General features: G+C 50.2%; 1 protein-coding gene and 1 pseudogene across 2 annotated transcripts in view; both read left to right on the top strand.

The window, feature by feature from the left end:
• The window catches only part of PABPC1 (poly(A) binding protein cytoplasmic 1), a 338,040-nt gene that overhangs the window by 96,754 nt on the left and 215,600 nt on the right, over positions 1–25,686 (top strand). For both annotated transcript variants that reach the window (XM_086966062.1, XM_086966063.1), the window contains exon 5: positions 13,142–13,281. In XM_086966062.1, coding sequence (XP_086822188.1) covers positions 13,142–13,281 — 140 coding nt within the window. The remainder of the gene's footprint in view (positions 1–13,141; positions 13,282–25,686) is intronic.
• LOC147724513 (uncharacterized) lies at positions 22,729–23,821 on the top strand (annotated as a pseudogene).

The raw sequence follows: 25,686 nt of genomic DNA, 5'->3' as shown, positions 1-25,686 counted from the left end.
ATGTTGTGAAGAAACTTCTCACGGTAATTGGAATCCAAAGGAGGATTATTCTGAAAGAAAATGAAATATAATAAGGTCAAAGAGTAAGCCCAGGATAGGATAAGAGATGGGATAATCTTAGCCTCCGTGTCTTTAATATGATCCAGATTTTCTGCCCACCAGGCTGTGATAAATCTAAATTTTATGGCATGACATGGACAACATAATGCAAGTTCAAAGTGAATTAAGCACATTATCAATCGCATTATTGATTTTTCTGAAATAACATTTTTAGGTCTCGCCTGTCGATGCGCATGCGCATCGAGCAAGCGAGACTATGGGGGCTTATCCACTCTTTGTCCAACTTGCAAGGAATCGTGGCGATTCCTTGCAGTGCCCGTGACTTTTAAGCTCAATGCGCATGCGCATTGAGCTTAAAAGCGCGTGCACATGCCCCGCAGCCGCCTGCCTTGCCTACTCTCCCGCCCCCTCACTTCTTGATTGCACGGCCGCTAGGCCGTGCCTCCCCTACTCTCCTCCTCCTACTCTCCTCCCCTCGCCGTCACCCCGCTCCGCCCCCGCCTGCCATGTCTACCTGCCTTGCCTACTCTCCCACCCCCTCACTTCTTGATTGCACGGCCGCTAGGCCGTGCCTCCCCTACTCTCCTCCTCCTACTCTCCTCGCCTCTGTTCCCGCACTCCTCCCACACCCCCGCTCCGCCCCCTCCCCTGCCTGCCATGTCTACCTGCCTTGCCTACTCTCCCGCCCCCTCACTTCTTGATTGCACGGCCGCTAGGCCGTGCCTCCCCTACTCTCCTCCTCCTACTCTCCTCCCCTCGCCGTCTGTTCCGGCACTCCTCCCACACCCCGCTCCGCCCCCTCCCCTGCCTGCCATGTCTACCAATGGGTTCCATTGAGAGAAAGCCTCCGTCCATTGACCCTGGAAAGCTTCCATGATGGGACCGTTGTAATCTTTACTTGTATGAGACCCTTGAACGACTTGCATCAGAGGACTTTGTATTCTAGTTTGGATCATCTAATACTTTGTACCACGGAACAATGGAATATCGGAGTCTGTTTCTATGCGCCTCGAACTCGTTTTGGTTTTAAAGAGCACAGACCGGACATCCCGAGCCAGCAGCCTCGGTCTGACATGGAGCACTGGGTGCGAGTACTTGCTGCACGCTCCCTTCAAAGTGCTGCTTCTGTGCCTCTTAAAAGCGTTAAAGTGCTTGTTATCATACCGTTTGGCTAAATTACTATGCCAGTGCAGGTGAACTGTACAACCAAGTAATTCGCGTGTACAATTCATAAAGTGTGGTCTACAAATATAGGTGCAGGAAATCCACGGCTAAATATGGCAATCTAGACAGCGCCGTGAAACGCCTCCTCCAGACACTGATCGCCAAGAACGAACCAGCTGACTTGAGAGAGTGGCGTGGTGTAAAGGTGAACTTTACTACATGATTTCAGAAGCTTGGATCGTTGCATCTGCCTCATCTGCATATATAGCGAGCCACCCATAGAAGACACTGCACTGGTGAGAGGGTGCTCCTGGGAGGACGAGTGCTGCCCTGCCAAAAGAATAGTGCCAGCACTGCCCTTTCCTAGTGTGGCCGCTCTGCTGAGGTGTGACTCACTGTTTCCTTGAAAGTACAGCAGCGCCGCTGAAAGGTGTCAGTACTGTTCCATTTAAGTATGGCAGTGCTTCCCATTCACATTATGTTCAACTGCAGAACTGCAGAAAAGTGTCAGTCCTGCTTAACTTCGGATCCTCATTTTGAGTGCTGTCGACAAATATCCATAGTTTGTATGTGGGGTGAAAAGCGCTGGTAATTTTTTTGTCTTGGGCCGCTCCTGGCCCTCTCTGCGCAACAGTCTTCCGTCACACTGCTGCCTTTCTTGTGTGTTCACAGTTCGTGGTGTCCTAGGAACGCACTCACCTTTGCCAAGTGCGCACCCTATTGCACCTGTGTCTTTGTAATGTCTCGCCCGAGGCCTGGAAACAGCCAAGCCAAGCCTCTGTTCTACGAAAGCGGATTGTGCCACGTCATGATCACCCTCACTCACCCTCACCCTCACTCACCCTCACCCTCACTCACCCTCAACCCCTCACCCTCAACCCCTCACCCTCAACCCCTCACCCTCAACCCCTCACCCTCACTCACCCTCTCACCCTCACTCACCCTCACCCACACTCACCCTCACTCACCCTCAACCCCTCACCCTCACTCACCCTCAACACCTCACCCTCAACCCTTCACCCTCAACCCCTCACTCACCCTCACTCTCACTCACCCTCACTCAGCCTCAACTACTCCCCCTCACCCTCACTCACCCTCAACCCCTCACCCTAACTCACCCTCACCCTCACTCACCCTCAACACCTCACTCGCCCTCACCCTCAACACCTCACCCTCATCACTCACCCTCATCACTCACCCTCATCACTCACCCTCACTCACCCTCACTCACCCTCACTCACCCTCACTCACCCTCACTCACCCTCACTCACCCTCACTCACCCTCACTCACCCTCACTCACCCTCACTCACCCTCACTCACCCTCACTCACCCTCACTCACCCTCACTCACCCTCACTCACCCTCACTCACCCTCACTCACCCTCACTCACAACCCCTCACTCACCCTCAACCCCTCACTCACCCTCACTCACCCTCACTCACCCTCAACCCCTCACTCACCCTCACTCACCCTCACTCACCCTCACTCACCCTCACTCACCCTCACTCACCCTCACTCACCCTCACTCACCCTCACTCACCCTCACTCACCCTCACTCACCCTCACTCACCCTCACTCACCCTCACTCACCCTCACTCACCCTCACTCACTCACCCTCACTCACTCTCACTCACCCTCACTCACTCTCACTCACTCTCACTCACTCTCACTCACTCTCACTCACTCTCACTCACTCTCACTCACTCTCACTCACCCTCACTCACTCTCACCCCCTCACTCACCCTCACTCACCCTCACTCACCCTCACTCACCCTCACTCACCCTCACTCACCCTCACTCACCCTCACTCACCCTCACTCACCCTCACTCACCCTCACTCACCCTCACTCACCCTCACTCACCCTCACTCACCCTCAACCCCTCACTCACCCTCACTCACCCTCACTCACCCTCACTCACCCTCAACCCCTCACTCACCCTCACTCACCCTCACTCACCCTCACTCACCCTCAACCCCTCACTCACCCTCACTCACCCTCACTCACCCTCACTCACCCTCACACTCACTCACACTCACTCACACTCACTCTCACTCACCCTCACTCACCCTCAACCCCTCACTCACCCTCAACCCCTCACTCACCCTCACTCACCCTCACTCACCCTCACTCACCCTCAACCCCTCACTCACCCTCACTCACCCTCACTCACCCTCACTCACCCTCAACCCCTCACTCACCCTCACTCACCCTCACTCACCCTCACTCACCCTCACTCACCCTCACTCACCCTCACACTCACTCACACTCACTCACACTCACTCACACTCACTCACACTCACTCACACTCACTCACACTCACTCACACTCACTCACACTCACTCACACTCACTCTCACTCACTCTCACTCACTCTCACTCTCACTCACCCTCAACCCCTCACCCTCACACAGTGCAATAGGTCTCAGACCATTTCAGTTAGAGCTTTTAGAAATGTTTATGGCTTTTTTTTATTTGTAATTCTTTAGCATTGGCTACAGGAAACAAAAATGCTAAACATTTACAAAAAAAACCCATAAAATATTCTAAAAGCACTAACTCTAATGGTGCGAGACCTATTGCATTTCCAATGCTTGTTTAAACATACTCTCATTTGACCAGTCAGCATCTCTAAGAATAGCTTATTTATTTATTTATTTAGAAAGTTTTATATAGCGCGGACAAGATCCTTGCGGATATCACAGCGCTTTACAAGAGAAGTACCTGGGGGAGCATAGACAGACAGGTGGAACAATAGGTCTTGGAGGCCTCCACCCAACATAAAGGCTTTAGAAGCCAAAACACCTCTGAGGGGGTGAGCACCAAAGATAGAAACATCCACACCACTCTCACTCATCACTACTTACACCCATCTTACACCCATCTTGCAAGCGTGGGAGATGAGACCGCCTTATGGGGGAATCTGTGGTAGATCAGAAGTGGACTCTCATCCCCTCTGAAGGGGGCAGTCCTCTTTTCATACTCTTTTAGACACTTGACAACACAAATCTTCGTCAGAGAGAAAGAAGGGTAGAAGATGGAAAACATAGTCTTAGTCCTTTTCTTAAGATAAAAATAAACTCCTTCGGGCTCTGCAAGTGACGTCCAAGGCCTTAACATCAAAAGGTTGTCTAAAAGAAATTAAACAAAGTAGGACAGTAAGCTTGAAAAAAATACCTTTAACCTCATAGATGCTATTAAACATTCCTCCCCAGTGCTGCGCTGTCCATTGGAACTAGTGCTGAATGGACGTCCAATGGTCGTGCGCAGCACTGGGGAGGTAGTGCTGCCGTCGGCCAATGCACCGAGGCAGCACTTAAGGGGTTAAGGGAAAGGTTAGCATTGTCACCCCAGGAAAACAAGAGTTGTAAAACATTTCTTGCGTCCCATAAAGCCGTATATTTAGGAATTGGAGGATTAAGGACCCTCATACTTCTCATAATTTTCTTTGTCAAAAGGTTTTGTCCCACCGAGACACCATCAATCAGGGAATGACCCGCGGCTATGGCTGATCTATATGCATTAACTGTACTGTAGGATAGCCCAGAAGCAAAAAGTTCTGATAAAAAATGAACCACGTGAACTAAATCAGTTGAAACTGGATCGTAGTGTTGTTGAATGCACCAGTGAACCCATTTATCCCACGCCAGTCTATATGCTTTCCTAGTTCCCGGTGCCCAGGATTCAGAAATGAGTTTGAAAGCATTCTGCGAAAGTCCAGGGATTTTCCATTGACGCCTGAAATCCTCTGTCGTCAGAAACAGAAGTCCTTGATCTATGAGAGGATGAGATTCGCCCTCTGGACCCACACAAGAATTTCCCAGAAAGGTGGAATTAGAATCAGAAAGTCTACAGACATCTCCAGAATGGCTGGGAACCATGCCTGCGACTTCCAAAGAGGAAATATTTCGATCATGTCCTGTGCGTAATGGTGGGCATGTAAGAGAAGGCACGGGAAGGCATATGGCTCCAACCCCCGCCAGTCCTGGAGCAAAGCACCCGGAAGCCTGAGGATCTGGTTTCCAGCTGAAGAAGCTTTTCAACTGCGTGTTCAACCTGTCCGCGAAAAGATCTGTCGTGAAGGGACCCCATTTGTTCTGAATTGCCAAAAAAACTCTTGTCCTGCTTCCAGTTGCTGGAATCCCTGAAATTTCTCGAATAAATCCGCTACTTCATTGTTAAAACCAGGAATATGTTCTGCTGTAACAGTCCCTTGTTCAAACATTAACCCCAGAAGACCCTTGGATCGTGGTCCCCCCATTTTGTTGACATACTTCACTGCAGAGACATTGTCCATGCTCAGCATAATATAGCATTTCACGGAATTCTGAATGAAGCTTTGTACTGCAAAAAGATCCCGCCAGGAGTTCCAAGCAATTGATGTGAAGATCCTTCTCATCCTGAGTCCGTCCCCCTGTTGATGTGTCCCCACATGTAGCGCCCCACCTAGGATCGCATCTGATTCTATTATTAAATCTGTGATTCGCCGAAGATGGATCTGCCATTCCAGGCTCGGATTGGCTTGGGGCGGAGTATTTTGAGTTTGCTTGTTGGTTTGTGCTCTTTTCATTTCAACTTCGTTATTTCCCTTATTTTGATGTTCTTTTTTGTGTATGCCCCTGTTCGGCTGTATCTGGTTTTATGAAGTATTTTGCAATTCCGGGGATCGATGAAGACCTTACTGATCAAAATGACTATCCAGCGCTCCTAGTTGCCTGTTCAGTTACCATTCATTTCCTAACGATAGTTCTTGATCTTAATTTTTTGTAAGCCATTTGATTGTGCGAGAGACGATTTTGTATGTTGTAATCAGTGAAAGAGGTTTCTTGCACCTCCAGTCGGGCACTATTGTGGCGGTGGGGGATGCTGGGAAAATTATAAAAAGACTAATACTAGTGGGTGGAATCAGACAGGTGGCTGTAGTCTGGATGTAGCACTCGTTGAATATTAAACACTGGGGAAATCATGCGCTATATCCAAACTGGTCTGCCGGCTTCTCTCTCGCTGGGTTAGAGACTATCCCTGCAGTTTCTTTTTCTTAACAGGAAGCGTCGTGCTGGCTTAGCCCACCCAATGGTTCTTCCGCTCCGAAGGTTAGTTTCCACTATGCCCTTGCTGGCCAAATCCGTCCGTTTCACTCCACTGGAACAGAGAGGGTTGTTTGGTGGGGATGACAGACTGATCCCCCCACTATGTTTACTGAGATGTGGCTAGGGCGGTTTTTGATGACTACAGTCTGCCGTGCTAGTTGTACTGGGGGGTGCTTCCTGGTGGTTCCTTGCCAGCTGCACACTTGGCCCTTCTGTTACTCTGCTTTATTGATCTTACTGGGTCATGGCGTGGAGTGGTAATGTGCTCCTTGCAAGGGCCAGTGAGATCTGCATTTCTGCTGCTATCTCAACCTCCGTTGGGGGCCGGGCGGCTGATGTATGGCCCCAGCTTGGGGGGGTTGGGTCGGCGGGCCCTCCTCCCTTTTCCCCCCTCTGGTGCTCTGTGAGGTGGGGGGGGGGGGCACAAATTGTGCTCCACTGGGGCACCATGGGAGTCTGTTTTGACCACCGCTTACCCCTTTGAGAGCAGTAGGGGTCTGGACAGGCTCAGCGTTGGGCGTGAGGCTGCTTTTCACTCTCCTCCTTAAGTGCCTGCTGATAATCTCACTCGGGGTCCCGCTCTGAGCTCTTTTTCTTTTTTGATGCGGCTCCTTGCCTCACACGCTGCCGGAGCAGCTCCCCGCAGACCGTGTTGTCTTGCTGCCGGAGAGGCTCTGGTCCTGTGCCGCTGCTGCTGTGTGCTGCGTAAATGTCCATCAGACCTGCTCAATCTACTCAAAAAATGACTCAATTTTCCGCCATCTGGTTAGATTGTGATTTGCTGCACTCCGGGTCGAACCCCCTTTGACGCGCAATCCCTCATGACTCTACGGTATTGTCTCGATCAAGTTTCCTTTTCGACGCGTATCTTCAGGAAATATAATATCTTCTACCTCTATATTTGACACAGGTCGTTGGGCATATCCGCGCCGACCACGCCAGCAATCAATGGCAAGGACTCATTTAAAAAAAATAATTCCCCCTGACGTGGTGCTATGTTTCCACACATGGACTTACACGAGGTTTGTAACCTCTGCCTCTCCCAAAGGCCCAAAAACAGCGAGACCTGTGCATCTTTCAGGTCGAAGACCCCCTCAGGATTGGGGCAGGGCAGAGCGGATTAAGGTGAGCGGATTAAGGCGGGGGCAGAGCGGATTAAGGCGGGGGCAGAGCGGATTAAGGCGGGGGCAGAGCGGATTAAGGCGGGGGCAGAGCGGATTAAGGCGGGGGCAGAGCGGATTAAGGCGGGGGCAGAGCGGATTAAGGCGGGGGCAGAGCGGATTAAGGCGGGGGCAGAGCGGATTAAGGCGGGGGCAGAGCGGATTAAGGCGGGGGCAGAGCGGATTAAGGCGGGGGCAGAGCGGATTAAGGCGGGGGCAGAGCGGATTAAGGCGGGGGCAGAGCGGATTAAGGCGGGGGCAGAGCGGATTAAGGCGGGGGCAGAGCGGATTAAGGCGGGGGCAGAGCGGATTAAGGCGGGGGCGTAGCGGATTAAGGCGGGGGCGTAGCGGATTAAGGCGGGGGCGTAGCGGATTGGGGCGGAGTAGATTGGGGTGGGCAGAGCAGATTGAGGGTGAGGCGGATCGGGGCAGATTGGGGCGGGTGGATTGGGATGGGAGCTGATGAGGCTGGGCAGATGGGAGCGGATGGGGCTGGGCAGATGGGAGCGGATGGGGCTGGGCAGATGGGAGCGGATGGGGCTGGGCAGATGGGAGCGGATGGGGCGGGGCGGATGGGAGCGGATGGGGCGGGGCGGATGGGGGCGGGCGGATGGGAGTAGATAGGGCGGGGCAGATGGGAGTAGATGGGGCGGGGCAGATGGAAGTAGATGGGGCGGGGCAGATGGGAGTAGATGGGGCGGGGCGGATGGGAGGAGATGGGGCGGATGGGAGGAGATGGGGCGGGGAAGATGGGAGGAGATGGGGTGGGGCAGATGAAAGCGGATGGGGCGCGGCAGGTGGAAGCGGGCGGGGCAGGTGGGAGCGGATGGGGCGGGGCAGATGGGAGCGGATGGGGCGGGGCAGATGGAAGCGGGTGGGGTGGGGCAGATGGGAGCGGGTGGGGTGGGGCGGGTGGGGTGGGGCGGATGGGGCGGGGCAGATGGGAGCGTATTAGGGCATAATTGATTGCACCTGGGCGGTGCGGATTGCACCCGGGTGGGCCGGATTGGGGTGGGCTGGAATGGGGTGGATTGGGGCGGATGGGGACAAGCGGTTGATTTGCGGATTGGGTTGCGGCGGGGCCGGATTGGGTTGCGGCGGGGCCGGATTGGGTTGTGGCGGGCCGGATTGGGTTGTGGCGGGGCCGTATTGGGTTGTGGCGGGGCCGTATTGGGTTGTGGCGGGGCCGGATTGGGTTGTGACGGGGCCGGGTTGGGTTGTGACGGGGCCGGATTGGGTTGTGACGGGGCCGGATTGGGTTGTGGCGGGGCCGGATTGGGTTGTGGCGGGGCCGGATTGGGTTGTGGCGGGGCCGGATTGGGTTGTGGCGTGGCCGGATTGGGTTGTGGCGGGGCCGGATTGGGTTGTGGCGGGGCCGGATTGGGTTGTGGCGGGGCCGGATTGGGTTGTGGCGGGGCCGGATTGGGTTGTGGCGGGGCCGGATTGGTTTGTGGCGGGGCCGGATTGGTTTGTGACGGGGCCGGATTGGGTTGTGGCGGGGCCGGATTGGGTTGTGGTTGGGGCGGGTTGGGGCGGGGCGGGTTGGGTTGCGGCGGGGCGGGTTGGGTTGCGGCGGTTTGGATTGGATTGGGGCGGGTTGGATTGGATTGGATTGGGGCGGGTTGGATTGGATTGGATTGGGGCGGGTTGGATTGGATTGGGGCGGGTTGGATTGGATTGGATTGGGGCGGGTTGGATTGGATTGGATTGGGGCGGGTTGGATTGGGTTGGATTGGGGCGGGTTGGATTGGGGCGGATTGGATTGGGTTGGATTGGGGCGGATTGGATTGGGGCGGGGCGGATTGGATTGGGGCGGGGCGGATTGGATTGGGGCGGGTTGGATTGGATTGGGGCGGGTTGGATTGGATTGGGGCGGGTTGGATTGGATTGGATTGGGGCGGGTTGGATTGGATTGGATTGGGGCGGGTTGGATTGGATTGGATTGGGGCGGGTTGGATTGGATTGGATTGGGGCGGGTTGGATTGGATTGGATTGGGGCGGGTTGGATTGGATTGGGGCGGGTTGGATTGGATTGGATTGGGGCGGGTTGGATTGGATTGGGGCGGGTTGGATTGGATTGGGGCGGGTTGGATTGGATTGGGGCGGGTTGGATTGGATTGGGGCGGGTTGGATTGGATTGGGGCGGGTTGGATTGGATTGGGGCGGGTTGGATTGGATTGGGGTGGGTTGGATTGGATTGGGGCGGGTTGGATTGTTTTGGATTGGATTGGGGCGGGTTGGATTGGATTGGATTGGATTGGATTGGGGCGGGTTGGATTGGGGCGGGTTGGATTGGGGCGGGTTGGATTGGGGCGGGTTGGATTGGATTGGGGCGGGGCGGATTGGATTGGATTGGATTGGGGCGGATTGGATTGGATTGGGGCGGGTTGGATTGGATTGGGGCGGGGCGGATTGGATTGGGGCGGGTTGGATTGGATTGGATTGGGGCGGGTTGGATTGGATTGGATTGGGGCGGGTTGGATTGGATTGGATTGGGGCGGGTTGGATTGGATTGGATTGGGGCGGGTTGGATTGGATTGGGGCGGGTTGGATTGGATTGGATTGGGGCGGGTTGGATTGGATTGGGTCGGGTTGGATTGGATTGGATTGGATTGGATTGGGGCGGATTGGATTGGATTGGGGCGGATTGGATTGGGGCGGATTGGATTGGATTGGGGCGGATTGGATTGGGGCGGATTGGATTGGATTGGGGCGGGTTGGATTGGATTGGGGCGGATTGGATTGGGGCGGGTTGGATTGGGGCGGGTTGGATTGGATTGGATTGGGGCGGGTTGGATTGGATTGGATTGGGGCGGGTTGGATTGGATTGATTGATCTTGCATGATTGGATTGGGCCGGATTGGATTGGATTGATTGATCGTGCATGATTGGATTGGGCCGGATTGGATTGGATTGATTGATCTGGCCGGATTGGATTGGGCCGAATTGGATCTGATTGATTGATCTGGCCGGATTGGATTGATTGATCTGGCCGTATTGGATTGGGCGGGATTGGATTGATTGATCTGGCGGATCAGATTGGGGCGGATTGGATCTGATTGATCTGGCCGGATCGGATTGGGGCGGATTGGATCTGATTGATCTGGCCGGATTGGATTGGGGCGGATTGGATCGGATTGATCTGGCCGGATTGGATTGGATTGGATTGATCTGGCCGTATTGGATTGGGCCGGATTGGATTGATTGATCTGGCCGGATGGGATTGTGATCTGACCGGATCGGATTGGGGCGGATTGGCTCTGATTGATCTGGCCGGATCGGATTGGGGCGCATTGGATCTGATTGATCTGGCCGGATCGGATTGGGGCGGAGCGTGGTGTTTCCTTGTGATGAATGAGCCTCTTCCTCGAACTAAGGATTTCAAGCGTTTGTATCGGACGGATTCAATGATGAAGACAAGTTAAATAACCTACTTTACTGATAAATGCCAGTTAAGGGTTCGTATCTTTGTTGAATTTACATGGGGGAGAATGGTGTTGACCAAGTCTTGAGCCAACCTAATTAAGTTTACTTGCTGCATGTGTATCATGCAATGTAGTGCTATGTATGGATGAATTTATTTCTTACACTGCTTGTATTAAAATGTACTGTAGTTACAGCTATGTAACTTTATCATGGTCTATATTCTGAGGAATATTTGACTATCCTCTTTTCACCATTACGTTGTAGGTGCTAAAAGTAGGTTTTAAAAGTTTCATCATTTTGGTTTTGGATTGGATTGGGGCGGGTTGGATTGGATTGGGGTGGGTTGGATTGGATTGGGGCGGGTTGGATTGTTTTGGATTGGATTGGGGCGGGTTGGATTGGATTGGATTGGATTGGGGCGGGTTGGATTGGGGCGGGTTGGATTGGGGCGGGTTGGATTGGGGCGGGTTGGATTGGATTGGATTGGGGCGGATTGGATTGGATTGGATTGGGGCGGATTGGATTGGATTGGGGCGGGTTGGATTGGATTGGGGCGGGTTGGATTGGATTGGATTGGGGCGGGTTGGATTGGATTGGATTGGATTGGGGCGGGTTGGATTGGATTGGGGCGGGTTGGATTGGATTGGATTGGGGCGGGTTGGATTGGATTGGATTGGATTGGGGCGGGTTGGATTGGATTGGATTGGGGCGGGTTGGATTGGATTGGATTGGGGCGGGTTGGATTGGATTGGGGCGGGTTGGATTGGATTGGGGCGGATTGGATTGGGGCGGATTGGATTGGGGCGGATTGGATTGGATTGGATTGGGGCGGATTGGATTGGATTGGGGCGGGTTGGATTGGATTGGATTGGGGCGGATTGGATTGGGGCGGGTTGGATTGGGGCGGGTTGGATTGGATTGGATTGGGGCGGGTTGGATTGGATTGGATTGGGGCGGGTTGGATTGGATTGGGGCGGGTTGGATTGGATTGATTGATCTTGCATGATTGGATTGGGCCGGATTGGATTGGATTGATTGATCGTGCATGATTGGATTGGGCCGGATTGGATTGGATTGATTGATCTGGCCGGATTGGATTGGGCCGAATTGGATCTGATTGATTGATCTGGCCGGATTGGATTGATTGATCTGGCCGTATTGGATTGGGCGGGATTGGATTGATTGATCTGGCGGATCAGATTGGGGCGGATTGGATCTGATTGATCTGGCCGGATCGGATTGGGGCGGATTGGATCTGATTGGATCTGATTGATCTGGCCGGATTGGATTGGGGCGGATTGGATCGGATTGATCTGGCCGGATTGGATTGGATTGGATTGGATTGATCTGGCCGTATTGGATTGGGCCGGATTGGATTGATTGATCTGGCCGGATGGGATTGTGATCTGACCGGATCGGATTGGGGCGGATTGGCTCTGATTGATCTGGCCGGATCGGATTGGGGCGCATTGGATCTGATTGATCTGGCCGGATCGGATTGGGGCGGAGCGTGGTGTTTCCTTGTGATGAATGAGCCTCTTCCTCGAACTAAGGATTTCAAGCGTTTGTATCGGACGGATTCAATGATGAAGACAAGTTAAATAACCTACTTTACTGATAAATGCCAGTTAAGGGTTCGTATCTTTGTTGAATTTACATGGGGGAGAATGGTGTTGACCAAGTCTTGAGCCAACCTAATTAAGTTTACTTGCTGCATGTGTATCATGCAATGTAGTGCTATGTATGGATGAATTTATTTCTTAAACTGCTTGTATTAAAATGTACTGTAGTTACAGCTATGTAACTTTATCATGGTCTATATTCTGAGGAATATTTGACTATCCTCTTTTCACCATTACGTTGTAGGTGCTAAAAGTAGGTTTTAAAAGTTTCATCATTTTGGTTCTATCCCGATCTGTGCATGTAATGAGACTGGTCTTGCATATCCTACAAAAAATTGTAATTGTCTACAGATTTTCCTCAACGGTCAACACTTGAGCAAATAGAGTTTGAGCACAGTTTAAACTCTGGTTTAAACTCAGCTTGATCTAAAACCCACATATGCCTTTTGCTCATTTTAATCACATTAGTGCTACCTTTTGACAGAGCTGTATTCACAAAGGAGGTTTTGACTGAAGCAATTTTGGCCACTAACCTGGTGAAATTTAGCATCCAACTCAAAAATTGCTCTCTGAAATTGTAATGCATTTGACCTATTATTCATCTATGTAATCTTTCTTAGATTTGTTGGCCGTTTTAAATCTCGGAAAGAACGTGAAGCAGAGCTAGGTGCCAGAGCAAAGGAATTCACTAATGTTTATATCAAGAATTTCGGTGAAGACATGGACGATGAACGACTAAAAGAAGTCTTCTGCAAATATGGTATTGCTTTTCTTCACATATTGCCATGTATAACAGACTTGCTTTCTCAATGTAAAGTGTTTTTTACAGGAACTGACCACTCTTTTCTCTCCTGTTTCGGCAGTGACAAATGCATTACACCGCTAGTCTTACCAACTTTCCACTTGTAAAAATCTTAACCACAGATCTTAATCTCACATTCCAGCCTTAACATGCCTCTTTTGGAATGTGAGACAACCATGTTCAACCAAGCAGGAAATTGGGATAAACTAATTATTTGGGGGAAATCTCTAATTTTTTTCATGGTTGAAAGAGGGGAATAAATCATTCTGGGAGAGTCTTCTGAAATTAACCCCATGTCTTGTGAAGGAGGCACATTTGGAAGAATTAGAGACCCCCTTAGCTGAGAGAAAGTGTTCTCCTTCAGCGCAAGAGTATCAATAATGCTAAATTCTGACCTCCCCTTAAAATGCTTCCAACAGGAAGCACCAGATCTAGACACATTTAAATTTTGCGCAGACAGTTTGGCATTGTTTAGCACCTGAAACTCTTGGTGTTGCTGTCAATGGTTTACAAACTATTGTCTGGCAGGCTACGGCCTGAATCTGCCTGTCCGATGGCGCTGTGTGGTCCAGGCCTAATTGTTTCACATTTGTTCGGCAGGCTACCACCCAATGCAAAGGCAGTATAGATCACCCTCAAGACTTCAGAGGACAAGGGAAGAGGAGTCACCATTAGAGGGGGGACTAGGCACTGCCAAGTAACTGTACAAGAAAAATCCTCCTGCACAAGTCACCTATGAGAGGAGGAAACACTGGGTTCAGAGAGGAAGGGGAAATCACTTCCAATAAATGGATACTAAGTATTATCCAACATTGATACTGTATGGAATTAACAAGAACACCTCCCACAATGCCACAGGGGAAAAAAGATCAGGAAGCAAAGTCATTTAAGGCAAGAAGTTAAAGGCCTCTTAAGCAAAAGGTAGCCATCAGGAGAAAGATACCAGGGAGTGTACTCCATGTACTTTCTTGTTCAAAACCCAGACAAGACCCCAAGACTTGGACCTGTGAACACTCAACAGGTTAATCAAAACGCAAAAATTTAAGATATTACAAGAAATCATCCTTATACAGAACGGTGGCTATATGGCACCCATAGACCTCACAAGAATTCCTGCACATACCAATAAACAGAGCAAACAGAAAATTCAGATTCGTAGTGGACAAGGTTTATTACGGTGAGGAAATTGGGTGTATTACATGATGTGGTTGTGGCAACTTGCCATGTAATACAATTACCAACCCCTTTAAGTCCAGTAGTTTGTCTGTAAACCCCTTAGCTCAACCCTATGTAGCTGTGGTACTGAGCAGCAAGGCTGTACACAGTGGAAAAACTGTTCAACATTCAAACAGCAACAAAACAATAGAAGAAATTGAAACAACTCAAGAATCCAACATCAATTTATAAAAATAGACTATTTTGTAAGAATTTAGACACTAACGAAAAAGATCCATTGGAGGGTTCCGGAGATAGAGATTTTACAAGCGATAATAAATCAACAATTTCACTTGAACAAGCCTTTGTAAAGTCAAAAATTAGACACACTATTACAGCTAATTTTCTATTACTCAGTGAGGTCGGACAACCACACCATATAATACACCCCATTACCTCACAATTATCGGACTAAAATCATCAGTGTGTTCAGAAAGTGTCTGGCTGTGGTCGCAGCACACCTCATAAGCTGTAAACACACGTACCCCTACCTGGTTGACTGGCTAGTTACGGCATGGGTGTTTAAGCCACTGCAAAAACATAACGGGAGTGATGAGGAAATGCTGGGCATAATGGCTTCATGCATCCCCATAAAATGCATGCAAGACTACACAGGAGACCATTACAGGAGTAGCTATAACGACAGTGGTCATAAGCAAAACAGAGTGGTAAATCTAGTGGTTGTCACAGTCCTAGTAGAAAGAGAAATGTAGTGATGGAACTTGCACTAATTCACAAAGGGAAAATCTATTGAGCAAGCAATTCTCTCAATGACTATTACAGCAGATGCATCCCACAAAGGATGGGGAGGTAAAATGCATAACTTAAACAATGAGGCAGAACAGCACATAAAAGTGTTGGAATTTGACAACTGTATTTCTAGACCTGGAGGCATTCCAAAAATACTTGTGGAAGGACAGCATTAAACCAAACCGACAATACGACAACCATGTTCTACCTCAATAAGCACAGAGCAACAGTGTTACACAGATTGTCCAAACTAACCCAAAACACACACAAATGAGCAAACGAGAAAGGGATATCACTACTGCTGATAGGTTTACCAGGAAAGTGCAACATAAAAGCGGACAGACTGATTGGAAAACACTACATACCAGTGGGGGTTAAAATAAGTAGTAGTAGAGGACATCTTCACCGGTATGGCATGCCACGTATGGACCTGTTAGCAAGTCGTGGAAAATGCAAAATGCTGAAGCATTGCATACTGGTTTCACCACCCAAGATCTCTAGGGAATGCACTATCGATAAAAGGGTCAGGGAGATTTGCTTATACTTCCCCCAATACCTTTGATCCACACATGATACAAAAATGCAAACAGGATCAACTGACATTAATCCTCATAGCCCTGCTATGGGCCAGACAAATGTGGTTCTTGAATCTGCTGGAGAGGTCCCTGGGACAAATTAAGATTCTGTTACATTAAGACCTCTTAATGATAAAGATGGGACAAGTGTGCCACTGGGAACCAGAAACCATGAGCCTGGCAGTGTGGATTCTGTAGACTTGGGGTTTGGACACCTAAACCTATCAGCAAGATCAACACAAATTATTAAGGGAACAAGGCGTGCTACAAGATGTTAGTCTAACACATGGAGATTGTTCACACACTGGTGCAATGGGGAAAAATACCATACAGACTGACCGCAGAACAACACAGTGATCAAATGCCTTGCTTACCTGTTGGATAAGTGCCTCAAATGTCCATTAGTGGCCATTAAGTCATACACAAGAGGAGTAATAGGGGAAAGCTTCTTCACCACAGCAGTGGTAAAGCTAATCTTGGAAGAAAAAATCTCCCCATGAAATACACCCATGTTTACATGGAATCTCAATGTGGTGCGAACACAACTGATGAGATCACTGTTTGAGCTGATGCAGAGCTGATGTTTCTAACTCTGCAAACTGCCTTTTTGATTGTTGACACATCATTAAGCGCAAGTGTGAGGAAATGCCTCTTGCATGGTTAACCCCTCACTTTTGGCCTGTTTTGATGTGGTTTAAATGTAGTGCACAGGTTCCCTGCTAACCAGTTCCTGTGTGCCAATGCTCCTTTCCTAAAACAAACTCCTAATTGGTATCTCTGCCCCCAGTAAATGTTACCCTAGGGCCTGAGTGCTGAAGAGGGTCCCATGCCACTGCCCTTGCAGCATGCATGCCCCAGTGAGGGAGAAAATGACAGGTGACATGGCACCCTACCTGGGTGCCATGCCAGCTAGCAGTATCTGGCAGCATAGGTAAGTGGCCCCTCCTAGCAGGCCTCACAGCCCTAAGGCAGGGTGCACTTTACTACAGGTGAGCAGATATGCCCCTACAGTATTGGACACCATTTCCTGATATTGTAAGAACTTTGAAGCCATAGAGAGTACATGGGATGGGAAATCAACAACTCGATTCCCCAGCAGCATGATGGCTTTACTGAATACAAGGGTGTTTGGTACCAAACTACAGTGTGGGATTTATTGTACCATGTACCCAGAGGGCATCTCAGAGGTGCCCCCTGAATCCCTCCCAACCTTGGTGGGGTCTCTGACTGGCTGTAGGCAGCCAGCCACCCCAGACATGTTTCTGGACCCCTGGGTAGAGAGCCCCTACTCACCAGAAACCATGCTCATCCTGGGCAGAGGTGTCATGCCTCCTCCCCCAGGATGTGTCAGTTCTCAAAGAAGGGAAGCTTCAAAGGCCTGCCACCTTTGTAATGCGACGCCCAGCCTCTGCTGCTAGCCGTGGATTGTAGCCCTTGGTTTACACCCCCACTTTGAGTAGAAAAACTGACCGGAAAAATTAAAAAAGCAACGTGGTGTGCGCACCTCTGCCATTCCCACTCGTAAGGTAGGTGAAGCGAGGTCATTCACAACTTCTGTTTCCCCCCATCTTGAAGATGGTGGTACCCCTCCAATCGGGGCTAGGCCAATGCTATCTCCCACAGGAGGGTGGCATAATAGTGTGTAGTCACCCAGGTCAGGTGCCCATTGGCCCTACATGCTACTCCACTAAAAAACCTCCTTGATTAAGTATTAGGTTGCTCCCCCAGACCCGACTCTGATCTGCGTTGACGTATGTGTCCAACTTTGGCTGACCCCTCCTGCATTCCACAACGACGCCAGCAGTGTGAATAAAGAGGCTTTCCTGACTGCTTCTGGTAAGACTAAGTTGAAAGGCACCCCTGCCCCTGGGCCTTGGTGAGCTGATCAGACAGTGCCCCTACCACCCCCTACATCCCAACTTACCTCTGCTGTTGGTCTTCCTCCTGAAATCTCCGGTGCCATGCCTGCAGCCTCTTTTACATCAGGACTAACCTCATTGAAAAGCATTTGGCGCCCAATATCGAAATTGCACCCTGCACACGGCTGCCCCTGTGCCCCTGGTGGTATGTTTGGTGCTCCTTTGTGGGTGCCCCCCCTCCCCACACCCCTTTTGCTGGTGCTAACCCTCAAAGCTTGGTCCCTGCAACCGATTACCTCCCTGCAAAGTAGTGTTGCTACAGGCATCCCCTGTCTTGATTGGAAAGTATTGGGTCTAACTTCCATCTTGCCCTGTGCACTGGGCTGCCCCTGTGCGACTTGTGGTGCAGTTTTGGTACCTTTCTGACCCCTGGCCCTTGCTGACTTTTGGCTCCAAAGTTTGATACTTAACTGTTCAACCGCAATATTTTCCCCGTAGGATAACATTGAACAGTGTGAAAAAGTTTCTAAGTGTTGTTTTTTGAAAGTGAGAAGTATTTTTAATTAAAAACGTACTTACCTTATTACGAAGACCTGGGTCTTAAAATAAAGTATAAACAAAGTATAATTTTTTTAAACTGGTTTGGATCTCCTTCTTGTATTGTGTGTCCATTATTGATCATGTGTGTGCAATAAAAGTCTTAGTTTTTTTGCTGTAAGAGTTGGCGTGTATCTTGAAAAACATACGACTAAGTTAGCAATAAAAATAAGCCCCATATTCATACTGAAGGTAGTATGGCAGAAATGGCCCTAATCACACTGGATATTCGAAACTCTATGTATTATTTAGAAAAGAAAGACCGCAGGGGGGCCACCAGCGCACTTTACAAGGAAAAAAGGCAGCTCTGGCTTTCCTGAGAAGAGTTGCTTTGGACGTTATTTGCGCTGCAGCTAGGATACACATTTATATGAAACATTAAAGTATGGGTTCGAGGCGTGTGGGCTGCTGAATTCATATCTGTGCATAGATCGCCGCCTAGTGTTGGGTCCGGATGATCGCACATTGTTGTTCTGGAAGAGTCTTCGAAGTATCACGAGATAGGTGGCTCCTCCCCTGGACTACAGTGCGCATGGGCATCGACTCCATCCTCCGATTGTTTTTTTTCCGCTATTGAGTTCGGATGTATATTGGTTCACTCTAGTCGGAATCGATATAAAAGTTTCTTAAGGCCAAAAGGCCTTTAGTCTTTTCGTCGGTATAGTCTTGTGTTCGGTGCCCAATTATTTCCAGCTCTGTTCTGAGCCGGATTTCCAGGAGAGCTGCGTGCTTTTCGACGCTGAAGGCCCGGTCGACGCCATAGGCCTTATCGATGAACTATCATGGAACGGAGCCCGTTCAAGAGATGTCCTGTGTGCAACTCCAAGTGTCTGTCGCCGGATCATGACGAAGCCAGCTGCATGGCTTGTTCCCGTTTTCGATCCAAGAAGACTCTTCTGCATCGACGTGCTGCGCGCCAGGAGGCCCAGCAGACTGCACCGGCGACTGTGGACATATTCGATGCCGGGGATGATGAAGGAGCTGACCGGGAAGTTCGTGAGAACCTGTCTAATCCCGCGTCGGAGGTTGACTCCAACTACGACGAGTATGTTAAAATACTCAAAGCGCAAGAAATCGTCGACTAGGTAGGAGACGACGGGGCCTTTGGGGCCATGGAAGATAGCTCGAGCGAGGAGCTAACTAAAACTGACATTGCGGCCGAAACGCTTCCTAAGGCACAGGTCGAGGGATCGCCACTAGGCCTTACCCAAGATCTTCCAATAAGTTCTACGGCCCCGCCTTCGGGCTCGGCTTCGGACATTACTATGGAGCCGCAACCTGCGAAACCGAAAGTAAAAGCTTCAGTCTCTACGCAAGTGAAAGCACTGCTGCCTACTTCGAAACCAAAAGTGCGTATTGCTTTGGTCGGCTCGAAGTCCTCGGACCTGTCTGCACCGACAAAGCAGAAGGCCGTTATCGACCCGAAGAAACAGCTCAAGGGCGTCGAGACTAAGTCTAGCGAGCTGAAGGCAAAGGTCAAGGCAGTCGACCCGAACAAATCGGCGCCGAAGACCATCTACACAGACAAAGGGCTCGGTGATCCGAAGGTTCTCGAACCTCCGCGTCGACAAGACAAGGCCAAGAGCGGACCGGCCCACTAGTCCACGTCTGGGGGTGCCTCGAAGGATAACGTCGAGTTTACGCAGCCGTCCGCCTCCTTCTCGAAGCAGGTGGCAGACTCCCTGAAGCACATCAAGGACAAGGCCTCAAGTGTTGGGCCTAAAGATTCTCCACCTTCGAAGCCTGCCGACAAACATCAGAAAACGTCGACGCCCATCCACTTCACGCTGCCGCCGAAAGTGGTGCCGAAGGATTTCGCCCCTAAAATGGCCACCGACGTGCCAGAGAAGGCGTCCTCGGTGCCGAAGTCAACAACAGTGGCCCCGGCCATAAAGCATCGACAATCCTCGTTGGAAGAGCAACAGGAACACTTTATCGATGCCGAAACGGGCAGACTTTCTTTTTATAAGCGGAAAATCGCCCCGGAACAGCCAATGGAGTCCTACAAAATTCCACTGAAGAAGAAAAAGGACTCCACTTCGACCCCTGTTCTTGTAGAACCGGTGTCTCCACCTGGCCAGGATGTTTCACCCACTTATTCAGATGTGGACACTGGGGAAGGTGATGATGATGAATACAGCTATCCTGTATACACTGATCCAGATGATACCAATGAACCCTGGGCAGCTGCTGCTGACCCGGGTGATCCTCACTCTACTCCAGACACTCCAATGTATGCTGTAAAAACGTCGCCTACTGAGGATTTGGATGCATTTAATGCCCTCATTGAAAGGGCAGCTAAGAATCATGACGTCCAGTCCATGCTGACCCCATTGAAGTAGACTTTCTTTTTGACACCTTTTCCGTCTCAGAGAGGACTGTCAAGACTCTGCCTATGTTGAAGGGTGTCTTGAAGCATGCTGGGGAAATTTTTAAGGAGCCTACAATAGCCAGGGTGATGAACCCCAGAATTGAGAAAAAATATAAACCGGCGCCTGGTGACCCTACTTACATCAAGGGACAGTTGCCATTGGACTCTCTTGTTGTTTCTAATGCCCGGAAGAGGGCTAATTCACAAACAACGGGTGATGCTCCTCACCCAGATAAAGAATCTAAGGTGTTTGAGGCATCAGGGAAAAGGGTGTCCGCTCAAGCGGCCAATATTTGGCGCATTTCAAACACTCAGGCTCTTCTAGCCAGGTATGACAGGGCACACTACGACACACTTGAGACCCTGTTACAGCACCTGCCAGATGAATACAAAGAGGCAGCTGAGATGCTCATCCAAGAAGGGAAGCTCATATCTAATGCTTCTATCAAATGTGCACTGGACGCAGCAGACACCGCGGCCAGAGCAGTTAACACTAGTGTTATGCTGAGACGACATGCCTGGCTCAGAATCTCCGGGTTCAAGCCAAAAATACAGACCACCATTCTCAATCAGACAGTAAACCCTGATCATCTATTTGGCCCAGAGGTGGACACCACCTTGGAGAAAATCAAAAAAGACACTGAAACTGCTAAGTCCATGGGGGCTCTACAGTCCCAGCTGTTCCGGGGTGGTTCTTTTCGTCGCTCAAGCAATAGAGGTGTTTCCAGAGGCCAGCTCTCCCAAACCACACAGTACTATAAAGGCGGCACGCAGACCACATACACCAAGCAGAGTTGAGGTGGATATCGTGGAAACCGCGCCAAAGGCAGAGGTCGTGGAAACAACAACTCCATATCCTCCGCCACTAACAAACAGTGACGCCTTTTCACTGCCCCCCGATCACGCAACACCTGTCGGGGGGAGACTTCAACAGTTCCTGCCAGTCTGGAAGTTCATCACCACAGACATTTGGGTCACACAGCTTATCCACTACGGGTATTGTCTGAGTTAACATCCACTCCACCCAACATACCCCCAAGACACCGTCCTATGTCCGCCGAGCATTTGCACTTATTGCAGCAGGAGGTACTCGTCATGCTGCAAAAAGGGGCAATCGAGCTCGTGCCTGTGGAAGAAAGAGGCACAGGAGTTTACTCACTGTACTACTTGATACCAAAAAAGGACGGGTCCCTCAGACCCATACTGGCCCTCAGACCCCTCAATCAGTACATTCTGTCGGAGCACTTTCACATGCTAACGCTGCAACAAGTCCTACCGTTGCTCAGTCAGTCATTAGATCTGAAGGATGGGTATTTTCATATTCCGCTGCACCCGTCACAAAAAATACCTCCGGTTCACCATCCACAACAAGCATTACTAGTTCAAGGTTCTACCTTTCGGAGTCACCACGGCACCCAGGGTGTTTACAACGTGCCTGGCGACGGTGGCGGCACACCTACGAAGACAAAACATTCACGTCTACCCTTATCTGGACGACTGGCTAATCCAAGCAAAGTCCGCCCAGCAGTGTGCCGCCCACATGTCCCACACCATTCACCTTCTTCACGATTTGGGATTCTCACTGAACTACCCCAAGTCCCACCTGCAACTGCCCACATACGGCAGTAACTGGGTGCGACAATAAACACTCTGGCAGCCACAGCATAGCCAAATTCAGTGAGGTTCAGCAGCATTCAATCGCTGATACAAAATTCAGACCTCAACACTCACTTCCAGCACGAGTGTTCATGCAGTTGATAGGCATGATGGCCTCCTGCATCTCCATAGTCCCGCACACGAGACTACACATGCGTCCGCTTCAGGAGTGCTTAGCACATCAGTTGACTCAGGCTCACTGACAGTTGAAAGACCTAGTGTTGGTAACCGGTCGCGCATAAAACTCTCTGCATTGGTGGAATCCACAAAACCTTTGCAAAGGACGACCGTTCCAGGAGCCTGTGCCACAGATCATTCTGACGACGGACGCTTCTCTCCAGGGCTGGGGAGCTCATGTACTCCATTACACTTTGCAGGGACTATGGACACCACAGCAAAGGAAGATGCACATCAACGTTCTAGAACTGATGGCTATCTTCATGGCAATGAAAGCATTCAAGGTACATCTGTGCAACAAGGTCGTGTTGATCCGGACGGACAACATGACTGCCATGTACTACATCCAGAAGCAGGGAGGTACACACTCTCCACAGTTGTCTCATCTGGCTCAGAGCATGTTGAAGTGGGCCATTCAGAGGAACATCTTCCTCATGGCGGAACACCTCCCGGGCAAGGACAATCATATGGCGGACCTGCTCAGCAGGTACAGCCACCAAATGCACGAGTGGGAGATACATCCATCAGTACTCCACCCGTACTTCCTAAGGTGGGGTCATCCAGAGCTAGACCTGTTCGCCACAAAGGAAAACTCCAAATGCCCAAGCTTTGCCGCCAGGTTCCCACACCCACAGTCGCAGGGCAATGCGACATGGATGAACTGGTCAGGCAAATTTGCGTACGCTTTCCCCCCAGCACCTCTAATACCGCTGGTGGCACGCAAGCTCAGACAGCACTTGATGACTCTCATCCTGGTTGCTCCAACGTGGGCTCGCCAACCATGGTACACCACGTTTCTGGAACTGTCCGTGGTACTGCATCAAAGGCTGCGCCTCACACCCAAGCTTTTGACGCAGAGCCATGGCGACATTCACCATCCAGATCCGCAACAGCTCAACCTGGCGATCTGGCTCCTGAGGTCTTAGAGTTTGGCTACCTCAACTTACCTCCTGACTGTATGGACCTAATCAGAGAGGCAAAGCCCACCACCAGAGCATGCTATGCGGCGAAATGGAAGCGGTTTGTCATTTATTGTGCGGACCACAACATTGACCCACTGGATGCATCTGTTCAGAACATTATTTGTTATCTCTAACATCTGTACAAATGCAATCTAGCCTATGCTTTCATTCGGATACATCTATCCGCAATGGCTGCTTATCTCCAAAACAGACAGCACCTCTCACTTTTCAGTGTGCCTGCCATTAAAGCCTTTCTGAAAGGACTCAAATGAGTCCTTCCTCCGCGGACACCACCAGCTCCCGAGTGGAACCTAAATGTGGACCTCACCAGGCTGATGGGTCCCCTTTTCGAACCATTGCATTCATGCGAGATTCAGTTCTTGACATGGAAAGTGGCTTTCCTTATAGCGATTACGTCGCTACGACGAGTTGGTGAACTCCAGGCACTAACTATCCAAGAGCCATTTATTCAAATTAATTCCAACAGGGTGGTGCTTCGCACTATCCCTAAGTTCCTTCCTAAGGTGGTTTCTCAGTTCCATATCAACCAGACTATAGAACTACCTGTGTTCTTCCAAAATCCAGAGTCAGTTGCGGAGAGGATGCTCCACACACTTGACGTCAAGAGGGCCTTAATGTACTACATTGATAGGACCAAAGATTTTCGGAAGACTAAACAACTGTTTGTTGCCTTTTCTCCACAACACAAAGGCAACCCCATTTGCAAGGCTGATATAGCCAGGTGGATCGTTAAATGTATTCAGATCTGCTATCAGAAAGCCAAGCGCACTCTCACCATTCCACCGAGGGCCCACTCCACCCGGAAGCTGGGGGCCTCCATTGCTTTCCTTGGAAATATTCCTTTGGAAGACATATGTAGAGCAGCACCATGGTCTACCACACACACATTTACAAAACACTACTGTGTTGATGTGCACTCCAAACAGCAGGCAGCTGTAGGGCAGGCTGTTCTAAAAACACTTTTCCAAACTGCTGCATTTGGCACAGGCGGCTGCCGCTAATGGAGGGACTGCTATGTATTCTATGCACCGATATGAATTCAGCAGCCCACATGCCTCGAAACGAATATGCTACTTACCAGTATGCATCTGTTCTTGGCATGTAGGGCTGCTGACATTCATATCGCCCGCCCTCCTCCCCGGCGCCTGTAGCAGCTGCAGCATTCACAAATACTTCTAGCAGGGTCATCATTCACATAGTTTCACTCCATCTTTGCCACAATGGCTAAAAACAATCTGAGGATGGAGTCAATGCCCATGCGCACTGTAGTCCAGGGGAGGAGCCACCTATCTCGTGATACTTTGAAGACTCTTCCAGGACAACAATGTGCGATCATCCGGACCCAACACTAGGCGGCGATCTATGCACAGATATGAATGTCAGCAGCCCTACATGCCAAGAACAGATGTATACTGGTAAGTAGCATATTCGACATCCTAGCCAAAGAGGGAGCCCTAGTGGGATAGAGTGCTAAAATACTTATTTGCTAACACACAATCAGGGGAACCCGGTCTCCCTACTGAAGAAAAGGCTGCTATGTCATCAATGCACAGCACGTGAATTTAGAAAAGATTCATCCTGCAAAACAAAGTGCTTGAGGCATCTTTGCTGTAGATGCACATGCTTTGTGTACTCCTGTCAACTAGTGTTGGGCCCAGATATTTGCAAGTTGTTTTTCTTTGAAGAAGCCTTTTCCGGTCACAAGGCAAGGTCACTCCTTTCGGTGATAGTGCGCATGGGCATCAACTCCATTGTAAGATTTCTTTCCACCATCGGCTTCTGATATGGCTTGCTGTGCTCCAGTTCGAGACCGTTTGTCAGGATCCCTTTAGTTCGCAACCCACTGTGCCCTAGTCTGTATTGTTTCTAGCGCAATTTCCCATCCTCTGTATGTCGATAATCAGAAAACCATAACAGTTGGATACACCACTCCCAACTATAGCCTTCGTGCCTAGACCGTTCTTTAACTTCCACGCGAGTGATCAACATAGACTAAATCTGCTGATGAAGTGACTCAGTTCCAGGTCTGCCCTCCCAAATATCTGTGCACCGACCTTCATAAAGTCTGTAACTTGTGCCTATTTCCTCCCGGAAAAGACCCTTCCGGGACTGTTTGGCTTGACAGAAGAAATGCAGCGACAAAGCATCGAAGAGACCCCTGATATCTTCAGAGAAGATAT

This window comes from Lissotriton vulgaris, chromosome 4_1 (assembly GCF_964263255.1).
Source record: "Lissotriton vulgaris chromosome 4_1, aLisVul1.2, whole genome shotgun sequence".
Classification (NCBI taxonomy): Eukaryota; Metazoa; Chordata; class Amphibia; order Caudata; family Salamandridae; genus Lissotriton; species Lissotriton vulgaris.
The sequence above is the reverse complement of the archived record's forward strand: the minus strand, read 5'-3'. Positions and strand labels throughout refer to the sequence as shown.